This window comes from Diaphorina citri, unplaced genomic scaffold (assembly GCF_000475195.1).
Source record: "Diaphorina citri unplaced genomic scaffold, Diaci psyllid genome assembly version 1.1 scaffold354, whole genome shotgun sequence".
Lineage (NCBI taxonomy): Eukaryota > Metazoa > Arthropoda > Insecta > Hemiptera > Psyllidae > Diaphorina > Diaphorina citri.
The window spans coordinates 126,561-143,995 of NW_007377789.1; the positions used below are offsets into that span (position 1 = coordinate 126,561).

General features: G+C 35.7%; 1 protein-coding gene across 2 annotated transcripts; it reads left to right on the top strand.

The window, feature by feature from the left end:
• The first annotated feature begins 649 nt into the window (after window positions 1-649).
• On the top strand, window positions 650-17,423 carry LOC103507936 (alpha-taxilin). Of its 2 annotated transcripts, XM_008472455.3 has the most exons (10): window positions 650-667; window positions 1,126-1,175; window positions 1,678-2,056; window positions 2,235-2,427; window positions 10,502-11,163; window positions 11,795-12,109; window positions 12,323-12,517; window positions 13,558-13,716; window positions 14,180-14,393; window positions 17,033-17,423. In XM_008472455.3, the coding sequence occupies exons 3-10, from the start codon at window positions 1,694-1,696 to the stop codon at window positions 17,263-17,265; spliced, it is 2,334 nt and encodes a 777-aa protein (XP_008470677.2). In that variant the 5' UTR covers window positions 650-667; window positions 1,126-1,175; window positions 1,678-1,693; the 3' UTR covers window positions 17,266-17,423. The 2 variants fall into 2 exon arrangements, with proteins under 2 accessions (XP_008470677.2, XP_026678481.1); XM_026822680.1 differs by lacking the exon at window positions 650-667 and having other exon boundaries at window positions 977-1,175; window positions 2,235-2,420; window positions 10,495-11,163.
• Window positions 17,424-17,435: the final 12 nt, after the last annotated feature.

Below are 17,435 nucleotides of genomic sequence, written 5' to 3' on the forward strand. Positions count from 1 at the left end.
GACAAGGGTAGAATAATAATTGATGTCTATGGCATTCTCTAACACTAGGCTTGCCAAATATCCAAAATGTCGATTCGGGACGCGAATCCGCGAACATAATTGCCAAATCCGCGAACATAATCGCAAAATCCGCGAACAAAATCGCCAAATCCGCGACCATAATCGCCAAATCCGCGAACAAAATCGCCAAATCCGCGAACATAATCGCGAAATCCGCGAACATAACCGCGAAATCCGCGAACATAATCGCCAAATCCGCGAACAAAATCACGAAATCCGCGAACATAATCGCGAAATCCGCGAATCCAAGGGACCAGCTCATTTTTTCGTTTAAGGCTGTTTAATACAACATTTTCTCGTTTATAAAGGTTTAGCCAAGTGGAAGAGCAAACTGATGAAAGCATGACAAATTTAAACAAGACAAGTTAAGAACAAATTCTGATTTATAGAGGTAGGTACCTAATTTTAAAGTTAAAAAACGCGTCCCGAATTTTTTCTGGGACAAAAACGGAAATTCGGGACAAAACGCCCCAAAATGAAAAACTGAACGGGACGCCGGGACACCCCCTGAAATTCGGGACTGTCCCGGCCAATTCGGGACGTTTGGCAAGCCTATCTAACACCCAACCCTTGATTTGCAGAGAAAATCATTATTAATAAATGATAGGTAAGTAACAAGTAGGTAATTAATAATAAATAATTAACAGCTTAAGTAATTTATTTTAATCTAGGAACCTATCTATACTGTGGTTATGTACATGATTTTATTTTTCCAGTAATTAAACCAATTAAACGTAGAGTTTTTTTACGTAAAAATGGTCGTCCCGTCGCGTGATTCATTGTTTTTCAATAAATTCAACTTATCGTTTTAAGTTTCATACGTTTTGTGAACAGAAGCTATTTTTTTCAGAGATAGAGCTCGAATTTTGAAAATATTCTAAAAATAGGTACATGTTAAAATCCTAAAATAAAAATATCCTAAGTACAATAGCCCTAGTGGAATATTCTTCTCTTTGGTGTTCGGAAGAAAATAATATCATTTAATATCAGTGATTTTTTTCGTTTTTCAAATTTTATTGTGGACCTGCATATTGAAATTAGTTTTTGATCCCTTATTGGTTTCAGTATTAGAAGAATCCTTGTTTTGTTCAACTTGTTTTCATTTGCGCACTCTGGTAGGTAATTATTTTTTCCCATCTTTTCTAATGATACCTATTTTGCCATATAATATCCGTTTGTGAACTTTTTGTCTAGGAATTACTAGAATTCGACAACAAAGTAGCAACCCGTGAAACAAATCAATGTTCTCGATCTTCTTCAATTACGCCTCCAAGGTCCAATTTCCAAATGTCAGATTTACACTTCAGATGTAAATTTTGGGCATATGTAAATGAACTAAAACATAACCTCACTTTGGTTTCGGATTACCTACTTATTTGTAGCTTGTAGGTAGCTCGGTAGGCTAGGAAATGTCATCTCCTATTTTGTGCTTCATCAGATTGATGTATCAGTTTTGACGTTTCTCATATCCATGTAAAAAATAAGAAAGGCAGTTTTGTTTTCTCCGAGTGAGTTCTTTCTCAAATTTTCTAAAGCGAAGCCAAACTATAAAAGGTGGACCAAATCGTGATTTGATAAATTTCCTTGTCCTTAATTAATTTCATTATTTTGTTTCAGACCTAAAAGACTCACGATGGGAAAAGGGAAAAAGGCTCAAAAACAAGCAAATAACAATGTTGCAAGTACCAATGAACCTGCCACCACACAGAACGTTCAGAACCAATTGGCTAGCGGAGATAATGCGGCCAAACAAGTTCAAAACAACTTGCCCGATAGTAAAGTGAAAGTCGAGGAAAAGGGAAAAGAAAACATGCCAAATGATTCGAATAAAGCTGCACCCAATGTGCCTGTACAACCTCCAAAAGAACCTGAAGTAGACTTGAGTAAATTAGAGAAGACTGATCCAAAATGTGATTCAAATAAAGCATCCGAAAAGCCCAGTGTTGAGAACAACAAGACAGGAGAAAACCAAGATAAGAAAGCGGAAGGAAAGGCTAGTAATACTGATATTAAAGACAAACCGAATGAGAAAAATGGTAAGAAAAATAATGGAAAACCGGAAAAGACTGAACCCGCAAAGGAAGTAAGTCCAAAGAAGAACAACCTTGTGATTTATCTAGAAAATGACAAAAAAATATTTGAAGAAAAGAGAGAAAATTCTAAAGAACAAACTCGATGTTAAAGATAAACCGAATGCTGCTGATATTAAAGATAAACCGAATGAGAAAAATGGTAAGAAAAATAATGGAAAACCGGAAAAGACTGAACCCGCAAAGGAAGTGAGTCCAAAGAAGAACAACCTTGTGATTTATCTAGAAAATGACAAAAAAATATTTGAAGAAAAGAGAGAAAATTCTAAAGAACAAACTCAAGCATGACAAATTTAAACAAGTTAAGAACAAATTCTGATTTATAGAGGTACCTAATTTTAAAGTTAAAAAACGCGCATCTTGTCCCTTTCCTCCTCTTTCCATTATTAGAAAGCCCTTCAACGTTCAAGTTGTCTTTTCCTTTGTCCTCTTCTTCTCGTCTTTCTTCTAACTCTTCTTTGTGCAAATTCTATATTCTTCCTATTTACGTTAAAGCAGACAAAATAACGCTATCAGAACCCGAGTTTAGTGCAATACTTGGAATCGTTTATTTTTTTATTCAAATACATAAATGAAATTACTGCACTGTCCTTGAAAGTGCAAAATATATCAGCAACAGTCAGCATGCTAGACGTATAGCTCCGTGCCGATAAAAAGATTCAGTTTACGACAGAGTCGAATTTTTGCGACTTCACATTGGTGTACCACCAATTTTGTTGTTGATATACTTGGTCTTTTGAGGACAGAGGACATGGGGAAGATGTTTGTAAAGTGACTCTTTGGTAAGTCCATTACGAGCAGCATAAAGAGGTAAGCACCACTTTCTGTTGCTGATCCTCACGAGATCAGCCAATAAGTGATCAGGAACACACTCAACCAACTGTCCACTGAGTATCCACAGGGAACACAAAGCACACGTCTGATCTGATAGACGTATAGCTATGTTTGGCCTGTAACCTAAATAGTTATATACCGAATGAACCAAACAAGCGAGAATTCTGCGATTACTGCATGGTATCACAATCAAATTTATTGCTCGCTAACGAAATGTGCAATATAGGTTGTAAGTGGAAGTGAAATGTATTGGGTTATTGGGTATGAATACAATAAATTTAATACTGGTAGAGTATGTATTGGACTCGTAGCTCGGAATACTGGTTCGAGTCCCAGGAGTGCAATAAAATTCATCAGCGCTATTTTGAGATTAATATTTATTTTATTTTTTAATAGGTAGGTACTACTTAGTGACCTAAAAGTAGGTACAAATTTTAGTAGGTACATTATTTTTATGAGCTGCCAAACTGAAATGAAATTTTGATCCGTGTCAAATTTTGATTGACTTACGAAGTTGCTATTCTTATAATTGCAAATACAATGACAATTCAATCGAACTTTCTGCCCTTTCTGCCATACTTTCTTCTTGAGAGAGAAAGAATTCATGATTTCGCAAGTTCTTATCAACCTTTTGCTTGTTTTCTTTTTTAATAATAGATTTGCACGAATTTCTTTCACGAATTCCCAGAAGTACTGGGAGCTTTTGTTGACTAAATTATAAACCAATGCATACTGAGCTTTTTGATGAGAATCTAGATATTCTAGATATCTAGATTAAGTGATCTGACGTTGTACACATACTATCTTGTATTTTATGTACAATAAAAATTGTATTAATAAATAAATCTATTTTGAAAAAATAACAAGTAGGTACAAACTCTTGCAAGATATCAAAATCAGATTTAAGACAGGAGTTAAGGCACAAAACTCTTGTAAGAAATCAAATCAGATATAGAGAATTTAGATTTAGGATAGGATCATCATTAGGAGAAAAAAATTCTTAGTTCACCCAGTCTATGCTTTTAAAAGTTCAACTCTATCAAGGAGATTCTTTTATATCTACGAACGAGCAGATCTTTACAGTTAAATTTAATTATCACAAGTTTTTTACCAACACCTTCTACATTAGCAGAAATTGTGGAAGATGAATTTACCATGAGTAGGTTGAGGTTATTAAGCTCTTTTTACATTTTGTTTGGTGCTTCGATTTCTTTTTTATGATTTACATTTTGATGTAAGACTCGTGTACTTTGAACAACAAAGCAACAAATTGCTCATGAATAATTGAACACAGAGATTGAACATGTGTAGTAATTTGATGCATTCTCATGTCGAAAATGTCGAGCTTTTCGGGTGACAAAGATGTGACTTTGAAAACCCTGTCACATTGTGTGCATTTAGAAATGAAAACTTCAAACGCGATTTTCTCGAAACTGTGTTTTTGCAGATATGCCTTCCTTCTTCCAGATCACGCCACAATTTTGTTTGGATGCAAAAACTGGAGCTTCGCATTACCTACATTCTAGGCAGACTTAACAATCCGTTGAGTACTTGTCTAGGTCAAATTCGAAAAAATTTCAATGACAAAAAGGATTGAAGTGTTTTAAAACATTCTTGTAATCGCAGATAATAACCCTTCGAACAATGATTTCTCCTTGCTTAAAACGAGATAAGATAAGACTCTTGTAAGACCTAAACAAAGATAGTGAAAATGACAGTCGATAATGTTTGTGAATTATTGGGATTTTTAAACAGATTTGTGCGAACTAAAAGCAGGTAGGGAGTTTTAGTTAGCCTGCCAGGGACTGTTTCATAGAGCTACCTTACCCAAAACAATATCACTCTTTGCAAATTTTCTCCAATCTGAGTGGTCAAAATTCCGCTCTACTAAATTTATACACTGTACATTTTGTACAGGCTACATCATGATCAATAAAGTGTGTACTTACACTATTCTATTTTATATTAGGAGAAAAAATGGAGAGTGCAAAATAAAATACAGCTTGAAATGACCTCCTCCAGTACAATAAATTTCAGTCAATTTACGGAACTTTCTGTCAGATAATTGAGATAATAATACATGAAAACATTTCATTGTGGCATCACATGAAAGCGACAAGCTAGCGTGTGTATAGATCGTGTGCTACAGTAAAAAAAGAAAAAGTAAATCTACCAAAACCATGTTCACACAACTACACATTTCACATGTCTAGCCCCCTCGGACCGAGAAAAAAAATGTTTCTAGAGAAAATTATCCCATTGTCATTGAAATTTCCCATAGATTTCCACTCATTACTTCTTCGAATTCCGGTCCTCGAGTCTAATATAGCAGTTGTTTCATTGCTACAAAATAAAAACGGCGGTAAAACACTCATCTTTTCTTTCTTTCTTTTTAAAAAGTATGTGCCACTTTTGCCATACTGCCTCAAACATTCCCTCAATCCAAAGCTAATCTAAACACCAGCAAACATCCCGACCAAACTCTGAGCTTATCCTGTAATCCAGGAACGAAAATTCTCACAAGGTGACATGAGAAAGTTACTGGGAATTTATCGAAGCTTTAATGGCCGACGTTATTTACGAGGGAAGAACGAGGAAAGAAAGCTTTTAATGAAAATGTACACTCAGGTAGTCGAAGAAATGAAAGGCAGTGGTGTGCCGTGAGATTTTCGAAAAAGGAGAGCTATAAACCCATGTGCAGTATATCCAAAAGTCCAGTCCACCCAAGAGTCCAGAATCAATTCATAGATTCGTATAAGATGCTTAAGGCTCTGTTTTTTTTTTCTCCTAACGTGAGTATGCCGCCAACTCCACGTGAACTGAACGCGTGTTTTCATTTCACTTCCCCTCCTGGCGTATCTCTTCGCGTGAACGCGGAGTCTTAAAAACCCTAAAGCTCTCGATTAGCATCTGGTATTCTAGTACAAAATTGTTTTGAACTTTCTCCGCTAGATGTCATGTTTGTCGAGTATCCACAGTGTTTACCCCCACTCCCGAGGCAGAGTGAACGCCGGCCGCGTTGATGCGGCGTAGGAGAGAAAAATGGGCCTTCAGTGCATCTTGAGAGTTGGTACCTTTTTTGTTTTCATAAATAATATGGATGAAGGCAAGCGGTCTCTCTCTAGGTTCCAAGGATCCTACGCCACTGCATGGACGGTGAAAACAAAGTAAAACAACGCCAGGAGACAGATAGGAAATAAAACGGAACTGATACGAGGGAAGGGTAGACCTGTAGATAGAAGAACAAACACAACATGTCACAGAATCTTTAGCAGGTAATGAGAAGATGTTAGGAGAATAGAGTAAGAATAGTTTGCCAACAAAGAGCCGCTACAAGAACAACAACAACAACAGTAGGAACTAGGAATAATAAATTTGAAATTATCGAGCAAAGACTATTGTAAAAAAAAAAAAAAAAAAAAAAAAAATGGTTTTCATTTTAAAATTATTACCCTTCCTTTACAAGATAATATCGACAAATTAAAAAAAAAAAAAAGACAAAAAATCTCTTGACGGTCAACTTCAACAGATCATCAGCTATTATACATATTTCAAGCACTCCTATGGATAAAAAATGCTTGTTCAGATGTTTTTCCAGATAAAACTGGCCCTACAGGTAGGTAGGTAGGTATTAGGTACCCAGATTGAAATACCTTGTAACGAGCAAATATGTCTAGATGACAGGGACAAATAAACAAAACAAGTTAGCGAAATCCGCGAACATTATCGCGAAATCCGCGAACATAATCGCGAAATTCGCGAACATAATCGCGAAATCCGCGAACAAAATCGCGAAATCCGCGAATATAATCGCGAAATCCGCGAACATAATCGGCAAATCCGCGAACATAATCGCGAAATCACATAGGTACGATATGTACATAGGTACGATAGGTGATAGGTAACATACCTATTATTAAAAACAGATAAACAAAATACAGTCGAACCTGGATAAACGAGAATCCAAGGGACCAGCTTATTTTTTTCGTTTAAGGCGGTTTAATACAACATTTTCTCGTTTATAGAGATTTACCAAAGTGGAAGAGCAAACTGATGAAAGCATGACAAATTTAAACAAGTTAAGAACAAATTCTGATTTATAGAGGTACCTCTTTGGGTCCAGAGGTTGGTGGTTCAATTACTTAGGTGGGGAATGACGGTTGTCAACCATTTAGGTACTGAGTATGTTTGACGGTAATTTGAAGATAATTACTTAGAAGTCATATTTAACAAATTAAAAAGACACATGAATATCACAGCAAGTAGATGAATAAATAAGGTGAAGGAGACAGTGTAGCTAGCAGTAAAATTATTTTTTTTATTTCATGCAACAATTCTTTCACAAGCTCAGTAAACCTTATCCACACATTGAACTCTCTTGAACACATAAACATAGAAGAATAAACTACTTAGCTTTAGAGATGAGAGAGTCAATTTTATGTATCTCAATAAAACACCCCCATACTTCAATTGAGATCATTCACATTTAAGTACCAAGTCAGTATGTATTGTGAATTTGTGTAAGAATGATATTAGTATTCCGAATGATGGTCTCTATTTAGGTGACTTCAATCATGAGTAGGATTCATGATGAGGAGCAAATTGAGGATGATTAACAAAGTAGGTATACTCTCTGATGGTAAATTGTTGGTGGGGTTGAAATCATGGATACCAAAAGAAAAAAATAAATTATAAAAAATAAGTGTTTAAAAAGAAAAAAAGAAACTGAGAGAAAAACTTGAAACTTGCAAATACTATTTGTACCTACTTAAAAATAAGTACTTTGGTACCTACTCAAATATTGACTAAGTACATTGAAGTACAAAGGCACACAATAAGTCTGTGTAGGTAATACAGGAAGGAAAAGTTGGAGAAAATTCAAACACAATGAATGAATGATATCAAAAAATTCTTCCGTTCAATATTAAATGATTACATACAGGAAGGAAAAGTTGGAGAAAATTCAAACACAATGAATGAATGATATCAAAAAATTCTTCCGTTCAATATTAAATGATTACATAACATCATGTTACTTTCACAGGGTAAAAAGAAAGCAGCTGAGTCATAAATATTGAGCAAATTCCAATTTTTAAATGTGAATTCAATATTTTTCAGAAGCAAGCAACACTAAGAAGCAAATAATAAATTACCTGAAGCAAATCATTTACTGTAATATTATTGCAATACAGAATATCTCAAAATTCCATCACAAAATGAACTTCGAAATTTGTGTTTTGCATTTCTTCAGAAATCTCTTATTTCCCCTTTATTTGATTAGTGTAAACACTGTGGTAAATGAACAAAAGCTCTGGTTTGATCTACTTACCTTAAAGATATTATCAAGGAAACATGGAAATTCAAGGAATAAGATCAAGAGAAATGCTGTATAAGATACCTTCCTGCTCATCAGTAGGTTGCCAAGGTGACAAAGGATACCAAATGTAAATATCGAGGACAGGGATATTAAAGCATTGATGTGGAGACTGAATATTTTTGTGGTTTTTGCAAATGTATTACATTAAGTACATGAGGTTTCACTTTCAACACTGAATAGTAGATATACTTATATTTACCTACCCATATTTAAATCTTGAAGTCTTTCTATAGTTGTACTTTTTTCTTTTTGGAATTCTCCCTTTTCTGAAGCTTGTTTCTCATCTTTTTGTATGATGGTGCAACCATGTTGGCTATTAAATTTTCTATCTAGTTGTACCTACCTACCTATCTCACAAAATGAGTGCCGGGTGTTCATAAAAAAAGTGATGTCAATTTTATGATCACATAAATATTTTGCTATAAATTTGTTGAAGTTGTGGTTAGGTAGGTACTTAAAAATTATCTAGGTATACAGTTGGTACTGAATGTATTGAGCAGAGAGCAGAAACTTCACCTAAACTCAAATACCATGATATCTCTTTTGTATTTAGATAAGAATGACTCAAAAGAAATTATTTTTCTCTTTTCTGATATTGTTACCTATTTAGTTTTACTTAATATGGCGTTCGAAGGGTTATTATCTGCGATTACAAGAATGTTTTAAAACACTTCAATCCTTTTTGTCATTGAAATTTTTTTCGAATTTGACCTAGACAAGTACTCAACGGATTGTTAAGTCTGCCTAGAATGTAGGTAATGCGAAGCTCCAGTTTTTGCATCCCCCCTGCCGAGCCTTCGCTGTACAACTCGAAATTCATTCGGGACAACACAGAGACTATTCAGTCTTCCATTAATAATCTGAAGTCAATCGCTCAACACCTTGAGAATGAACTTAGCAAGCATGTAAAACGTCCATCCAACCGCATCACAAGTGACAAAGTCCCTGTGATCGATCCTAACCAACATTACCACATCAGCGCAGCCGGAGTACTGCCTGAGTTTCTAACTTTGGACCCCTATGTAGGCTACGGCCCCGCGCCTAATGTGAACTTTGCACCCCCTGCCCCCGGCGCTAACACTGGCAACACTGTATCCGAGACTGATATTTATTCTCCCCCTGATGGTGTTCTGTTGGCACCACCGGCACCGGGACAGTACCCTATCCGTACTAGAATAGCAAGGCGATGAATTGACTTAATAAATAATTTATTGAGAAGTTTGTTAATATTAGAAACATATCAAAATAGGGTGAATTTTGTGAAGAAACTAATCCCGATTCAGCAGTTTGATGTTGAAGGTTGAAGCTGACATCCTGAGACGTCCGTAGTTGATCAGGGATTGGTCAAAAAGTGGTTTTCCAGTACTGAATTCTCAGCTTTATTTAACACCTAACCGCTAACCTCAGCCCAGTTCACTCAAGATCACTACCTCCCCTCACATGGAAGTGTGTTTATGACGTGAGGGGCGTTAACCCACTTTTGGGTTTACGTTTCCCCTCTTGCCATACTAATCCAAGCTCTCGACTGCGGTTAAACGATAGAGTTGCCATTTTTTTCTCGGTTAATGCGAACAGCTGATTTTTTTAATCAGCTGCTTATCCTCACTACGAGATTTTTACCCCCACTCTCGAATTTTCGGTTCTTGGGTTAAAGGTTAAATAAAATACGACACTAAGGTCAGTTGAAAATCAGGACACCACAATGATGTTTTCACTAGAGTTCCCTATAAATTTCAGTAATACGAGTAGATAGGTAGGTACTTACGAGTAGGTATTAGATTTGTCTAAAAGGGACCAAAGTCCCTTTACCCTGACACACTTGGTTAAGGTCCAAATTTTCGGAGTAATTCGGAGTCTGGCCTAGAGTAAAAGAGAAAAATGAACCTCGAGGTTCGGAGAAGGGCCCCCTCGCCCCCCTCTATAAATACGGCCCTACGTACCTATTTATAACTACCTACTTACCCAGAAATTTGGACAAAATACGAAAAAATGAATTTTGATGACAAGGGTAGAATAATAATTGATGTCTATGGCGTTCTCTAACACTAGGCTTGCCAAATATCCAAAATGTCGATTCGAGACGCGAATCCGCGAACATAATTGCCAAATCCGCGAACATAATCGCAAAATCCGGAACAAACTCCTCAAGCCGTAAGCAATGAAAAAGCAAGTTGCAGTGAATCAAACGAAAAAGACAAGAAAACACCAGAGACAACTACCAGTGAATCTTCTGTTACCAATGCACCAGAGAAGAAAGAACTAGCCAATGTTGCTAACTCACCAAAGTCTGAAAATGAAGTTACCAATGTCAAAGTGGAGAGTGAAAATAAAACGAATGAAAACAGTAAAGAAGACACAGTGAAAATTGACACTGAAGTAAAGAAGAAGGAAGTTGATGAAACTGTAAAGAAGAATGAGGTAGAACTGAAAAGTAAAGAAGAAGTAAAAAGTGAAGTCCTCAAAGAAGTTGAAAAGGAAAGCAAGAAAGAAGAGAAGACGGTAGACAAGAAAGAACAGGAACAGAAGAATGACGATAAAAACATGAAGAATGAAAACAAAGATGCTATCAAGGTTGAAGAAAAGAAAAACAATGAAGGGGATAAAAGTGTAGCCAAGATTGAGGTTGATCAGAAAAGTAAGGAAAGTGATAAAGCAAAAACAGACACAGAGCAGAAAAATAAAGAACTGAAAAACGTGAAAAAGACTGAACCCGATCAGAAGAATAAAGAAGGACTGAAAAATAATGACAAGAAACAACAGCAAGACAAGAATAAAAAACAAGGGAAAACAAGTCCACCTGATGTAAGTATTTGCAAGAGAAATTTAAAATTACCAAAAGACTTTCTCTTGGAAATTTCTCTTCCAATATTGATTGTTGAAAATTTATTGAGTTCATGAATTAGAATATGACGTAATTTTTTGATGATCAATTTAAAAGAAATTCTTCAAGGTTTTCATAAGCGAAAAGATATGCTTGTAGGTACTTATAGGTGCATAACTGCATATCAAACACTGCACTATGCATAAACAAAATCAAGATCGGGCGATGTTACAAAGAATCATCCTTGTATTTATCAATCTTTATATTGCAATTAAGACCTTGTTCATTGATTCATATTATCATATATTAAAGTGAAGATTTGGACCTAGATCTCAAGTTGTTGAGTTATATTGATACGTGATAAAAGTCTTCCTTTTGTCCTTTTGCTGTCAAAACGTGTATCTCCCGACAAAGGTATCCCCTTAATTTCAATAGTTAAAATAAAAATAAAAAGACAATTGAGATTCTGCAACTCTCTACACAAGTTCAATTGTCTTTTTATTTTAATTTGTGAAGATTCTTATCTGAATAATTATTTTAATTTATTTTCAATAGTTAAATTAAGTAGGTACGTTCTGAAGTAGGTGTAATCGAAATATGCATATTTTACAGACCGGTGCTTCTGTCAATGCAGTCAAAACTCCCGCAGTTTCCATCAAGGAACACCCCAAGACGGATGTAATGTTGCAAATGTTCAACGACAGCCAAACTCCTGATGAGAAATTCAAAATCATCTCTCAAAAATATTCAGAGCTCTACCATGACTTCAACATATTGAGCTTGTTATCAAAACAGAACGAAAAACAAATAGCTCTGCTTCAAAATGAGAAAGAGATTTTAACTCTTGAGAATTCTAAACAAGAACTGACCCGGGAAAAGCTAGAGAACTTGTGTAGAGAGTTGCAGAAACAAAATAAGGCAATACGAGTAAGTAAAACAATTGCCCACGTCCCGTCCGTTACAATAAGGATTTTCTAGTTACACTTTGGATCAATTCCTAGAAAGAAAAAAAAACTTTGCTGTAATAATAGGCTTCGATATGAAAAATCGGCTTATAAAAACCAAACTAAAACGTATTGAAAGAAACGTATTCTAAAAGGTATTTAATTTCAATAGACCCATACCGTTTTGCCATTTCAGGAAGAAAACCTACAGAAGTTTCGCGAGGAAGAGGAAAAACGGAAGAACGTGTCCGTCAAGTTGGAAAACACTCTGAGTGAAATTTCCAATCAGGTACAGGAAAGTAACAACAAAACTATGAAACTACGCGGCGACAATTTAGACATGGCGAAAAAATTCCGTGAACTCCTCATTCAGTATGATGAAAAGGAACAGGTGAATTGAGAAACGTGTGTGAAACTTAATGTTAACAAGAATGTTAGCGTGAAACTTAATGTTAACAAGAATGTCTGTGTGAAACTTGATGTTAACAAGAATGTTTGTGTGAAACTTGATGTTAACATGTATATTAGTGTGAAACTTGATGTTAACATGAATTTAGTGTGAAATGTTAACATGAATTTCAAGTACAATCATCAGCATAGGTACTAACCAAGAAAAGAAGGAGTAAATTTGGAAATGTGTGTACACCTAATGTTAATCTTTGGGTCTATGACTAACCTAACTAACCTTTGGTATGTAACTTGATGACTCATATAACTTAGATACTAATCATGAAAAGGAACAGGTAAGTTTTAAATTTGTTTATGATCTTAATAATAACCATGGATCCTACCTTTATGACTTTTGGATACAATTAGATGGAAGAGTAGCGTAAGTTCCCGACATTCGAAAACAAGATAATGAGAGGAAATAGATGAGTTAATACTTTCCTTGAATATTTTTAGCGGATGTGCCAAAAGCACAAAATTTTATACCTACAGGACGAAAAAGAGATTAATACAATATTGGGAGAAATGCCAAAACAACACGAGAAGGAAAAGAAATCACATTGAGAATGAGGAGTTTTTATATCAAAATCTGTGAATATGTCAAAAGCACCTTAAGGTTACTCTATAAGGCCGGCTACTAACGACAGGTTTTGCCAGACAGGCTTATTATGCCTTTCATGTAAAACTGTAGTGAGTAGCCAGCCTAAGATGAGGGGGTTTGGGGGAAGACCTGGTATTTTATTAGTGGATGTGCCATTGTACTAAATCTCCAAATTTTCAATAACTCACTTATGGCTAATCTTACCACTGAGAGTTAACACATTGTCAAGGGTTTTCTTTGACGTCACCCATTTGATTTACACAAGCCAGTATTTCTTTAACTCTGAAATAACTGAAAGTTCTCTGCGGTAAGATTGGGCATTAAAATACCTACGTTCTAATCTATATTCCGTTCTAATCTATTTTCCAACCAAATTGTTTCAGGAACTACTGGACTACAAAGCCAAATATCTGGAGATGCAGAAAACGGAAAATGGTCTGAGGAAACAAATTTCAATGTATGGCGAAAAGTACGACGAATTTCAGCAAACGCTGTCCAGGAGTAACGAAATATTTGCTGGATTCAAATCAGAAATGGAATCGGTGAGTCAGAATTATTTTTCAGTTGAGTAGATGGTTACTTTATCTACTCCAAATATTTGCCTTTACATTCCTTATCCTATAGGCCTATAGGAAGGAAAGTAAAGTACCTATTTGTGCTGTTATGGTTTCGCCTTATGGCATTTTCAACATTTTGTGTGCAGCAACAGCAAAATATTGGTGTGTGCATGATTTGGCCAACTTGGACCACGAAAACAATGTTGCATGATTGTAATTTATCTCCTATTAATTTGTTGTTTTCTTCTTATCCAATAGATCTTCATCCTCTCATCTCTTTACTGTTCCCTCCTTTCCTCCGTCCACGGCGCTCCTCCAGTTCTCTTCTCCTCAAAACTGACAAACTCTTCCACTTTCTGTCTTAATATCCACTTTGAATTTTGATTTTTTTCTTTTCTTTCGAAGAAGGTTTATTCTATGTTACCTCTTTCCCTCCGCATTCCTCCAGATGTCATCTAAAATCAACAAACTAGAGAAGGAGACAGCCACATGGAAACAACGTTGGGAGAAAAGTCACGAGGCCTATCTGGAGATGTCGAATGAAAAAACCAAAGCCGAATCAGAACTCATCACCACTTGCCGTCAGCTGGCGGCCCTACTCAAGTTATGTCGGACCTTGCAGACCGAAAGGGCAGAAATGCTGGCCAAATTGAATGGAGCAGGTGGGTATTCTTATCTTATCTTATCTTATATGAAGAAGTTCGATAGAAGGAACTGTAATAACGGAGGTCTTATGGAGCCGAAATCGAAGAGAGAAGGATAGTGTACGAGAAACCAAGCCGTTCCAAGAACGTCTTGTCCTTTATCTACATCTTGTCCCTTTTCTCCTCTTTCCATTATTAGAAAGCCCTTCAACGTTCAAGTTGTCTTTTCCTTTGTCCTCTTCTTCTCGTCTTTCTTCTAACTCTTCTTCTTCGTTCTCCTCCTCCTCTTCCTCCTCCTCTTCTTCTTCTACTTCCTCTGCTTCATTTTCTTCTTCTTCTTCCTTAGTCTTCCTCTTCTCCCCCTTCTTCTCTTTTGTCTTCTTTTTTCTTCCTCTTGTCTTCGCTTTGTTTACCTCTCTTCTCCTGAGCTCTAAGAGCACCTTGACCGTTTTGCTAAGGGTCACCATTATAAAAGACAACGCGTGGTACTCAGACCAGATTTAAACTTTTGTTTGCTTTCTGATTGAGAACAAGTATGGAGAGAACCAACAGGTGTTTTTCCAAGATAAACTTTCCTTGCGCTTCGTTTTATAATTTCTTTAGATTTTCTTCTACTCGTCGTTTGAGACTCGAAGATGGATGATATATGAGAGGTTTTCTATTATGTGTCTTTTCCAATATGAGAACCAATACAATAGGCAAAAGTATACTTTTAGAACTACTAAATAAATAAAATAAAAACAAGCAAACAAATTTTCCCGAAATCAGTAGAAATTGGACTTTCGCCTGGATTTTTTTTTTTTTTTTGTTTTTAAAGTTATAATGATATTATAATTAAAATCATTTCTTTAATTATATATATATATCTGTAGATCTGTCTGACAACAGGTTTCAACGCCACCTTCTCCAAGTACCTACCTATAACTGGCTAGAAAATCTTTATAATGAGATATTGGTTAATTCAACTGTCATTCCTACGGGTGCCAATAACAGTAGGTACTAACCAATCTTAATGCCTTTTATGTCAGTATACAAATCTGACTTCAATGCACCCTTTGTTCTACCGATACATTCATTGTATGCCCTTAAACTAAATATCCCATGCATATTTATGTAAATATGCAAATACATACACACATTTACCTAACTTGAGATCTCTGTACACTGAACGTATGTACATTGTACAATTGTACATATGTGTCAGATCCAAGTAACTTTTGAGCGACTTTTACTGGCCCGATTTTTTTTTTTTTTTTTTAGATCTACAAAAGGTGGCGTTGAAACCTGTTGTCAGACAGATCTACAGATCTATATATATATGTATAGGTACTTACGCTTCTGCATAAAAAGTAGGTAACTAGGTACCTAATTATGTACATAGATATAGACCTACCTATTGCTATATTATGTACGTTCTGGGCAATGGGAAGGTACCTCCTACTTTCTTTTACCTTACGGTACGATAATTCGGTAGCGTGCGGTAATATATTACCTTATTTTAGGACAAAATATTTTTTAAGCCGGTTGCCGGCTCTTCATTTGTGACTTAAATACCTAGGTTTATCTGATTATCTGAATCTTTTTATTTTTTTATTTTATTTTATAGAAACCTCTGTGAACCAATACCTATTGGAAATACAGAGAGGTTATGGAAAGTAAAAATAGGGTAATTTTTCTGAAGTAGGGTAAATTCAAAACGGCAACACTGGTACGCTGCTGCCTCCCCTCCCCTCCTCGCCTGTAATATTTTGTAAACAAAAATGATTCAAATTTTGAAAAATTTCCATTTTTGTTGAGCCTGTGATGTGATAACCTCAGTTAATTTTTGGTTTTCTTTCTTTGTTGAGCTCTAAGTGAAGTTTTTAGTGGACATTTTATGCTGTAAGAACTTGAGGAATTTCTACAAACCTTGGTAAAGTTGTATCCTAAAGTTTCCCTAAAGAACTTCTCTCAAATGTTCAACCACTGATGTGATAGGTAGCTTGTGCCTGTACCCAGTAACCTACCTACCCACTGTTCTTCTGTTTCACGTCGAATTTATTATTTCGCACGCCTCTAGTTTTGCAATTTCTTTTCCATCCCAGTCATAGATATCTCGTGTCTCTAGTGCGGACGTTTTACATGAACTATTTTTTTAAAACGTTTAAAATATAAATTCATATTGTAGGTACCTACTTAAGAAATGAATAACAAGCCATTCAAGTTTCATGTGTGCTATCAGTAAAGAACAGAGACTCCTCTATTCTCAACTCAACCTCAGTGTTATTGTAGATATCAAAGGAGGAGGATTGAATAGTAGTGAAACAGTTGTGTCTAAATTATTTCTTCATGATTCAATTAATTTATTTCCTCAAGTTGGACTTTTCTATGACCAATTTCTAGTACCTTACAAATAGATTTCTCTTATCAATATGTTACTGTGATATTTATTTTTTCAAATTAACTTTTTCTCAAGAATTATCAAACAAACTGGGCATTATGTCTAAAAGCAATGTTAACTCCAAGCAACCTTTGATTCAACCTACAAGGAGAATCAGAAAAATCAGCACCACCAGCAGGGTAAGCATTTTGGTAATTATGCAGAAGTCACGTCCGTGGAAAAGAAAAGCTCCTTTTTGTATTTAACCTAACCCTATAATAACACTGATCACTCGCAGAACCTGTCACGGCGTCAGGAAAAGAAGTGGATGCAAGCCAAGAAGTGTTCGAGGATACATTACGACAGATCGCCAAAAGTGTTTCGGACAATTTGAAAAGTTCCCATCTCGCTGTTGAAGCCAGTTCAGCGGCGAAAGAGAAAACTGCCGAGAAACCTGCAACTGAAACCAAAACTGCCACAACTCCCGAAAGCTCAAAACCACCCAACAAAAAAGGCAAAAACAAGAAATAAACGTCTTCCAAGTTATAGTTCTTCAAGAAACCACAAGGTTGCAATCCGAACTAACACTGTAAATACCTATTCATCTTTGTAAATACCTACATAGCATTGGCTTTATAATAGAAACGTACACCTATTGTTTTCCTAGGCTCAATTGAATTTTCCCGGGAATTTCCCACAGG